Genomic DNA, 9,729 nt, shown 5'->3' with positions numbered 1-9,729 from the left:
AAAAAAAAAAAAAAGTTCTGAAATATGGACTGTGGAAGAGCCATAAGTAATAAAAATATTTCCTACAAATACTGTGATGTTTACATAGAAATCATTGGGTTGTCTGCATGGCCTGTCCCAAATAGTCACAAGCTCATCTAGTAACAAAATGCTATAAATTTTAGTTATTAAGACAAGTTAGAATGAAAGAGCTGAATGAAAGTTCTGTTGGCGAGTGTGGTGGCTCACGTCTGTAATCCCACCACTTTAAGAGGCCAAGACAGGTGGATCACTTGAGTTCGGGAGATTGAGACCAGCCTGGACAACATAGTGAAACCCTGTCTCTACAAAAAATACAAAAATTAGCTGGGCATGGTGGCATGTGCCTGTAGTTCCAGCTACTCAAGAGACTGAGGTGGAAGGATCACCTGAGCCCTGGAGGTTGAGGCTGCAGTGAGCCGTGATCATGCCACTGGACTCTGGCCTGGGCAGTAGAGTGAGATCCTGTCTCAAAAAAAAAGAAGAAAGTTATTTTAATACATGCTACAGTAAGTTTGTCTTTGGTATCTGAAAGAGCTTGAGGCCTAACAACTTAACTTTGACATTTTATTTTTGCTGCTCTGGTAGGAATTTCTCTGAAAGTTATTACGAGACTTTATAAGCATCAGATTGTCTCTTGAAGATGTAGGTTATAATTGGTGGTTCTGTTTTAACAAGGTGCAGGTTTTGCAGCATTTGGACAAACAAAGCCAGTGGTAACCCCTTTTGGTCAAGTTGCAGCTGCTGGAGTATCTAGTAATCCTTTTATGGTAAGCAAAACTTAAAATTAAGTACTTTATAAGTTGTTAAATCTTATTTTCAAATTAGGAATAGCAGGCTGTAAGGCCGGGCATGGTGGTTTACGCCTGTAATCGTAGCACTTTGGGAGGCCGAGGCGGGCAGATCGCAAGGTCAGGAGATTGAGACCATCCTGGCTAACACGATGAAACCCTGTCTCTACTAAAAATACAAAAAAATACAAAAAATTAGCCAAGCACGGTGGCGGGTGCCTGTAGTCCTAGCTACTTGGGAGGCTGAGGCAGGAGAATGGTGTGAACCCAGGAGGTGGAGCTTGCAGTGAGCTGAGATTGCACCACTGCACTCCAGCCTGGGCAACAGAGCGAGACTCTGTCTCAAAAAAATAAGAATAAAAAAAGGAATAGCAGGATGTTAATACTTTTAGATGGTATTTGGTGTTCTATTGATATGAGTGACATCATAAGATTGTACAAATTGACACAGAGCCATTATGTGTGATCCTTTTCTGACCTTTTAAAAAAATTAGTTGCAAATCAAAGCGTTGACAGTAGATCAGCTGTTTTATAATATGAAACTTACTTGCTTTCTTGTCAAAATAACACTTTATGAGTGGCCCTAGGAATTAGTGAACATAAAAAAGAGGCCTTAAGAGTCAGAAGTTTTGTTTGAATCACAAGTGCTTTTCTAAGACCATTCTAACATTCTTTTTAGAATCTATTACAAGAACTGTATGAAATAATGGATATGAAAGACACATAGTAGTTTGATATAGCATATTGCCAATAACAAACATTGTTGCCAATAATTTAAAAAATAATTCTTAACCAAAAAGTCTAATTAAATAAAATTAAGTTCAGTTTAATGTTTCTGTATTTTGTACATGCACCAGTTTTGTCTCTTTATTTATTTGTCTTATGTTTTCCTTTAGACTGGTGCACCAACAGGACAATTTCCAACAGGAAGCTCATCAACCAATCCTTTCTTATAGCCTTATATAGACAATTTACTGGAACGAACTTTTATGTGGTCACATTACATCTCTCCACCTCTTGCACTGTTGTCTTGTTTCACTGATCTTAGCTTTAAACACAAGAGAAGTCTTTAAAAAGCCTGCATTGTGTATTAAACACCAGGTAATATGTGCAAAACCGAGGGCTCCAGTAACACCTTTTAACCTGTGAATTGGCAGAAAAGGGTAGCGGTATCATGTATATTAAAATTGGCTAATATTAAGTTATTGCAGATACCACATTCATTATGCTGCAGTACTGTATATATTTTTCTTAGAAATTAGCTATTTGTGCATATCAGTATTTGTAACTTTAACACATTGTTATGTGAGAAATGTTACTGGGGAAATAGATCAGCCACTTTTAAGGTGCTGTCATATATCTTGGAATGAATGACCTAAAATCATTTTAACCATTGCTACTGGAAAGTTACAGAGTCAAAATTGGAAGGTTTTATTCATTCTTGAATTTTTCCTTTCTAAAGAGCTCTTCTATTTATACATGCCTAAATTCTTTTAAAATGTAGAGGGATACCTGTCTGCATAATAAAGCTGATCATGTTTTGCTACAGTTTGCAGGTGAAAAAAATAAATATTATAAAATATGCTATCGTTTTTGTGTTCTTGCTGCAATGCCTTTACCAAAGTGGCCTTAAATATGAGTAGTGAATTGAGAACATCTTGAATTCTTAAAAGACTTCTTAGTGACTTTTTATAAAAAGGCCATGTAGAAAATTTATTAAAACTACTATGACTGCTACATTCAGGAATATGCCAATGGTAAAGCATTTAAATGTAGCTTGTCAGATTACTATAATCCTTCTAATTTCTTTGCAGCTTATTAATTTTGTGAAATTTGTATATATGAAGAATTTGCATGTATGTGTATTTACAAATTTTTCTAAGTATCTTGAATTCTCAGACTGCAGAAGGCCTATTTTAACTATTGATTTAAAAAAAAAAAATCTTGTCTTTGAATGTATTGGAAGTTGACATGCATTAACTGTGACATTATTGCACCTCAGTTTTTTTTCTTTCTTTTTTTGGGCAAACTGATATTATCTGTAGGATATTTGTTTATGTTTGTTTTTTGGGGGAAAGAAACTGGAACTCAGTGTTACCTTAAAGTGATGGAATACTTTGTTTTAAAGGAAGAGATAATAAGTTTAGTTATTTTTTTTTGTTAATATTCAAATGAACTTCTTTAAGTATCTATGTACAGTAATGCCTCTTTCATCTGGAGGTAATCTGGCAGTCTCGTGAAAACCGAACACAACTCAGAAACTTGGAATCGTTTTTTTAAAAAATGCCTTTGAGCAACCCATATAAGTCACAAAGTCTGTGTGTTAAAGCTTATGCATTTGTTTATATGAGAGATTTTAATAAATTTGATTATTTGCTTGTCCAGACTGTTGGCAGTTTAGAAGGGATGGCTTGAAAGGAAGGAGACTGAAAAAAACTCTGAGGAGCATACACTGTCCAAGGCCATTAGTGTAAGGACCACTAGCAGGCCTAGAGGACATCACTATACTACATCATCTGATGATCGTTCTTTATTATGCCTCTTGGTAATTAAGTAAAGGTGAAATTGCATACACAGATATGTAGTACATATTTTAAAAGTTTTATCTTAAATTGATTAAAACTTTTTTAAAAGCTTTGGTATTAAAAGAGGTAAACGTCAGTTTCCTCAAACATTTTATTCATGTTGAATGCCTTTTTGCAATGATGAATGAGTTGTTATAGTATTTTAAAACCTGTGTAGTGTTTTAGACTTGTTAAAACATTGCTGTCTAGTGTACATCTAGCTGAAAGTGTGGTTTATCTGAACCGTTTTAATAAGCAGGATGACTGGGAAATCTCTGCCCCTTTTCTGAGCAGTATGCCTCTTCTTTTAGAATTAAATGAATTAAATGAGGTCCAGGTGTGTGTTGATGTAGACTTGAAATGTCTCTACATTTTGGAGGACTTCCTCAGCCCTTTTCATTGAGGGAAAATATATTTGAATTTCTGTTTTAGAGTGTATCGGGTCCCAGTTGATTCATGTGTACAAAGTTATGCTACCTAATTACAGGCCATTACCCAAATAACCTACCAGGCTTTCCACCTGAGTAGTAAATTAAACGGTTGTTATCAAAATAATTTTAAAGACTATTTCTTTTTCTGGGTAACTATTGAAGTTTGTAATTAAATGGGAGCTCTTACTGACTTTATCGCTTATAAAATAGAAATGTTTAGTTTAAGAAGAGACCCAACTTGGGTATGTTGGTGTGAGAGCCTGTGAGTCCTAGCTACCCTGGAGGTGAGGTGGGAACATCACTTGAGCCCAGGAGTTGGAGGCTGCAGTGAGCTACGATCACACCACTGCACACCAGCCTGGGTGATAAAGTGAGATCCTATCTCTAAAAAATAAAAAGAGGAGAGGTAGCTTTAAAGTGGTTTTTCTGGTGATACTCACTGTTTATTATTAAAGAAAATCAGCTTTCGTTAGACTTTTACATTCAGATTTATTCTAGTTTTATATAGACCATCAAAATTATATTGAGTACTGAGAAGGAGAAAAAATCCTGGAAGGTAACAAGGCTGAAGACCTTCAGATTTCCTGGCTTACTGGTTTAGTCAGATCGTTTTTCCTGGTCAGGTATCTGCAGGTATCCCTCTTCAGCAAAGATCTTTTTTCAGGATGGCAATCTTCTGACATAATTTAAAGACATTTTTTCCTCATTTTTTGAAATAGAGAATATTTTACTATTTTTGTGAAAATAGAGTTTTGGTTATCACTTTCTTCCTTAAAATAATTCCTTCTGTTAATTTGTAAAAGCACATTTCATGCTTTACCTGTGAGATTCCCTGCCCCCTACACACACACCCACTTAAGTAAAGTTCCCATCAATTGGCAGCATGGAGAGGCTGACCTGGCTGCTGCTTTACCATGGTACCAGCGTCTCTGGAGCATCTTAGTTTCAGGACCATAATGCTTATGAAGATCCCCAAACAGCTTTGGTGATGTAGCTTATATCTCTGATAATTAAAATTAGCTTATATCTCTGTATTAAAGTTAATACTGAGATATTTTAAAAACATTTATTTTAATATAACAGTAATAAACTAATAACTTGCTAACATAAATAACATTTTTGATAAAAATGACTTTTCCAGAACAAAAACTAATGAGAACAGGAACATTGTTTTACATTTTGTGTATTTTAAAAAATCTGGCTTAGTAAAAGCAGTGAAATTTTCATATTGCTTTTGCATTCTAAATTAAAAATTACACAGCATACACACACTCCTCCACTGTGCTCTTGTGAGATCATGAGAATGAAAACTATATAATGTCTCAGTAGTACAATGAAAATAGTTTGACCTTTCACACCCTTTCAAAGAAAGTGTTGTAGGGGCCCTTAAGGGTCTCCAGACTCTTTGAGAACCACTATACTTTAAATTTGTGTATTTCTAGAACAGTATTTACTTGTAGGGCAAACATACTACTCCCTGGGTTTTTTTGTTTGTTTGCTAGTGAGAAAAACTGAAATTGCAGACTTTTTAACGCTACTTGAAGGTAATAATAGCAGTGGTATTATGGGGTGTGTATGAGATAGTTATTTGCAAACGATTTTCATATTTTATCTCTTACAATCCCTGCAGTGGACCCGTACTTTTAGGATGAAAGAAGCAAAGCATAGGGAGGTTAAGCTAGTGGCAGCTTTTGCTCTGGGGAACAGATTTGGATTCAAATGCTGTCACATTTATGTACAAATGCATTCTTAATATTTTGAAATTCTGAACAAGTTCTATATCTTGTATATCTAAAACAAACTTTAATCACTTGAATTCCTTTCATAATTTGATGAAATCAGTACAGTTTATTCTTTTTTTTTTTTAAACTTTAGAAGTAAATTAATATGGTAACCAGTGGAGCGTGCTTTTAAATTGAAGACTCATCTGAAGTATCACAGACTCCGATTTTGTAAAGCATTCCACCTTTATTGATACAGTTTGTGGCCTATACACTTTTAAAATTTAGTTTTTAAAAGATGGTATTAAATTTTGTATTAAATTAGCCTGTTGTATTCATCCTCATTAGTAGTTAAATTTTTCTTTTTATATTTTAAAACTTAGTGACATTAAACTTTCCATGTGGTTGGTTGTGAACAAATGAATATATAACCACGATGTAATCCAGTGTTGTGCTGCTGCTGAATGTTTAACAGCCATCTTTCATGAAAGAAAAAAGGCCCTGTTTTGTAGTGTTTACTGATATTTGTGGTATAACTACTGTCTTCATGGTGATTTTACCTGCCAATCTGATGTCATTAAATGCAGTTTGATGAAAGAGATAGCAAACCAGTGGCTCTCCCAAGCCTTTGCAAACCAGCACAGCAAAGGACATAAATTTCCACAACTCATTAATTAAATGTATTGGTCATTTGATGATTATATCCAGTATTTGAAGAGCTTTTATATTGTGAATTCATTTGGCAAGCATTTGGACACTTGTTTATTTTCAGAGATATACTGGGCACTTGAGGTATTTAATCTGCAAAGACCCAAGTTTTGTGAAGCTTGGTTTTAAAAAGTCCAATTATTGTGCTCTTATAGGGGTTACACATTCAAGGCTTACACTGAATTCTGTCTGCAGTTCTGTTTTGTGTGACCAGCACAGTGTTTTAAAATGTTGCACTCCGAATCCAACTTTTTAAAATGGGGCATGTGCTCTTAAGGTGACCACTAGCTTACTCTAGCTCCCAGTTTTTCTTAGTCTCAAACATTCACATGCTTTTCAAGGCCTTTGAGTTAGCAAATCCTGAATATATAGTGAAGGTAGGAAATGGCTCTTCTTATGCCACATGTTAGTCTGATTTTGAAGTCAGTTGTATAAGGTTGGGCTGACAGTGGTATTTTCCAGTGAAGACTATTGCCAAGAATGCATATCATTCTGCTTATTTTATTCTAGTGGAAAAAAATTCAGTGTATATTTAAGTGTATTTTTGAAATCTGTGCTTGTCCAACACAGGGCTGTAGGGGCTGATGAAAAGAGAATGATGTGATTTGAGCTTTTATAAAAAAAAAAATACAATGGTCCTGGATAAAATATTTTAAATGGTGATTAAAATGCCCATAGATTAATTTTTTATTGGTTCTCTGAAATCTCGAAATGTTATCCAAGTTACAATTTAAGCAATGAGAGTAAAATTTGAATTCTAAATTCTCAGCATCTTCCCATAATCTTGAGTGGAGAGACAGAGGAAGCAAATGCCAAGGAGCCTTCTAATTTTGACTATATGATCATTAACTAAAGGCAGCAAGGGGTTGTAAACTAATCTTATATAGTCAATGTTTCATAGAATGCTTTGGTTACAATCAGGTTTTTTAAAGACTTTAAAGGTTTTTTGTATGTTATATGCTTATGATTTCTAAAAATTATGCAGTATACACAAAGGGCATAAAGTCAAAAAGTATGTCTCCCTCTGTGACTTATTCTCACACCCCAGAGGTATATAATTTCTTGTATTCTTGTATAGTCTTTCAGAAATGTTATTCATTTTTTATATGGTTCCCTATATATATGCCTCTTCCTGTTCTTCCTTATTTTAAATGTTCAATTTTGTGACTTGGTTCTTATTTAACTTGGTTGTCTTTCCATATTGCCACATCCAGCTCTCACTCATTATTTTAATGTCTCCAGGATTCCATTATATGGATGTCCCTTTGGGAGAACATTTGTTTATAGACTTTTCTACTAAATATATTGTTACAATGATAATATCCTTATGCATATATGAAGATTACTCTTGATTCTGCCTGACTGGAAACTTTATTAATAAAGTAGACATCATTCTATTTTGAGGCTCACCAGCTGTGTAGGTATGATCTTGTGCTTCCATTTAAGAAATTCTTCCATTTAAAGAAGAAAAAAAATCTCTCTAATTGACTATCTGAAGATATATGAAAAATCCTATGCTTTTAAATTAAACAATTAAGGCAGTCAGTTCATTGAAAGATTGTGCAAGTTCACATCTATTTTGCACCTTAATTTTTTCATTGTCCCTACTCATGACTCTAAATAAAGTGCATGGCTTGGGGCTATATTTTGTTTTGCGGTTTGTTGGTATGTGCCTTTCCTTATCTATATTAGCTTAGACTATACCTTATTTTTAAGAAGAGAAAGTGGAAATTAACTATGGCAAAATCTGTTTTGGCACAACCATGTTTGTTCATTATTCAAAATTAGCTTCCTATGCTTTAGAAAAAATGTGAGTTATTACTCTGAAAGTTCTGATTCTGATTCCTCATGGTTTAGAGCCCAGAAATATCTTAACATGTCTTTGCTGTTAGTCAAGCACAGGATTTGTTTCCTGCAAAAGTTTATTTTCAGTGAAGAATACTTGTCCTAATAGCTGATAGAAAGTACCTTTGCACTTTAAATCCTAGGAATAGCGAACAAGGAACTTACTGAGAAGTTCAAAAGAAAGAGTAACAGGACCTTCTAGTCAGCAGGGCATGTTTGGAAAATGTTAATACACCATGATTTTTGAAGACCAATTTTAGTTCAGGAGGTGGTTTTAAATATTGGATGAAAACTTACAGGCTGATATCAATACTCATTTCTGAAATACTTTAGTATGATAAATTTGGTTAAGTTCTTGTTCATTGTGAAATACTGTTGGAAGAATTTTTTTCAAAATAAAGACTTCTGAATTTGTGTACCATTTGGAAATAGCCTCTTTCATTTAAATGAGTATCAAATCTGGAAAACTGAAATAATATTTTTTCCTTTCGTCACTCACATTATGCATTCCTGTAAAGCAGCTCATGCATTTACTTCCAGCTTAACCTGTTTTCCATTAATTAATAACTTTTGCCATTTTTTTGTTTTTTTAATTAAAAAGTCTTCCTTTTTAAAAAGCAGGATCTATTTGTTAACTTAATTTGCAGTATTTTTTCTTCAAAGATGGATTTTTTTTTTCCTTGAGTACACATTGATATAAGTTGGTTTTAAGAAAACATTGTAATGGGATTTTACTTACCTTACCACTGTTGAAATTTAGAAGGTAAATCCTGAACTGTGTGTGTCACATCCCTAATCTTATTTCCCTGTAGTGGTCACTGACTATTATTTGTTATGAGTCCATCTTGGTTATTCTGTACATCTTGTTTAAATTATTTTCACTAACCATCACCAGAACAGAAGAAAATTTTGTTTCCTTTGAATCAATGAGTATTTCCACCACCCGAGGGTGGGAGACAAGGAGAGAACTAATGTTTGTTTTAGCCTCTTTAATGAGAAACTATTCAAATTATTTTTCTTCATATTTTTTTCTCAAGTGGTATGCTAATGATTTTTGCTGACCTCAAGATTTGGGGCTCTGTGAAAAGTACTATACCAGAGTCAAATTGCCCGTGTTCTTTTCTGCCGTTAACTGGCTTTGGGTTGGGAAATTCAGATAATTCCACTTTTCCAACTTTAAAATGAGATCTCTTTCAAAACAAGATTCTCCACAGCCATTTGGAATATGTGTTTAAATTAGTAATGCTTTGGAAATTGAAATTAAACATTTCAGAATAATAGCTGTTAGGCCGGGCTCAGTGGCTCACGCCTGTAATCCCAATAGTTTGGGAGGCCGAGGCGGGCGGATCACCTGAGGTCAGAAGTTTGAGACCAGCCTGGCCAACATGTTAAAACCCCATCTCTATTAAAAATACAAAAATTAGGCATGGTTGGCGGGTGCCCGTTGTCCCAGCTACTTGGGAGGCTGAGGCAGGAGAATCACTTGAACCAGGGAGGTGGAGGTTGCAGTAAGCTGAGATTGCGCCACTGCACTTACAGCCTGGGCAACAGGAGTGAGATTCTGTCTCAAAAAATAATAATAATTAAAAAATAAGAGCTGTTAGATTGAACATATGAAACGTTTTTGTAGATAAAAATTGCCAAGTGTCAG

General features: G+C 34.6%; 1 protein-coding gene across 2 annotated transcripts in view; it reads left to right on the top strand.

Annotated features, from left to right (window-relative positions):
* AGFG1 (ArfGAP with FG repeats 1) overlaps positions 1-8,499 on the top strand; it is a 75,867-nt gene extending 67,368 nt beyond the window's left edge. For both annotated transcript variants that reach the window (XM_011984964.1, XM_011984963.1), the window contains 2 exons: positions 697-788; positions 1,706-8,499. In XM_011984964.1, the coding sequence (XP_011840354.1) occupies positions 697-788; positions 1,706-1,765 (152 nt within the window). In that variant the 3' untranslated portion in view covers positions 1,766-8,499. The remainder of the gene's footprint in view (positions 1-696; positions 789-1,705) is intronic.
* The last annotated feature ends 1,230 nt before the right edge of the window (positions 8,500-9,729 follow it).

The sequence above is a fragment of the Mandrillus leucophaeus genome, unplaced genomic scaffold (assembly GCF_000951045.1).
Source record: "Mandrillus leucophaeus isolate KB7577 unplaced genomic scaffold, Mleu.le_1.0 Scaffold277, whole genome shotgun sequence".
Taxonomy (NCBI): domain Eukaryota; kingdom Metazoa; phylum Chordata; class Mammalia; order Primates; family Cercopithecidae; genus Mandrillus; species Mandrillus leucophaeus.
This window is presented reverse-complemented; position numbering and strand designations above follow the sequence as displayed.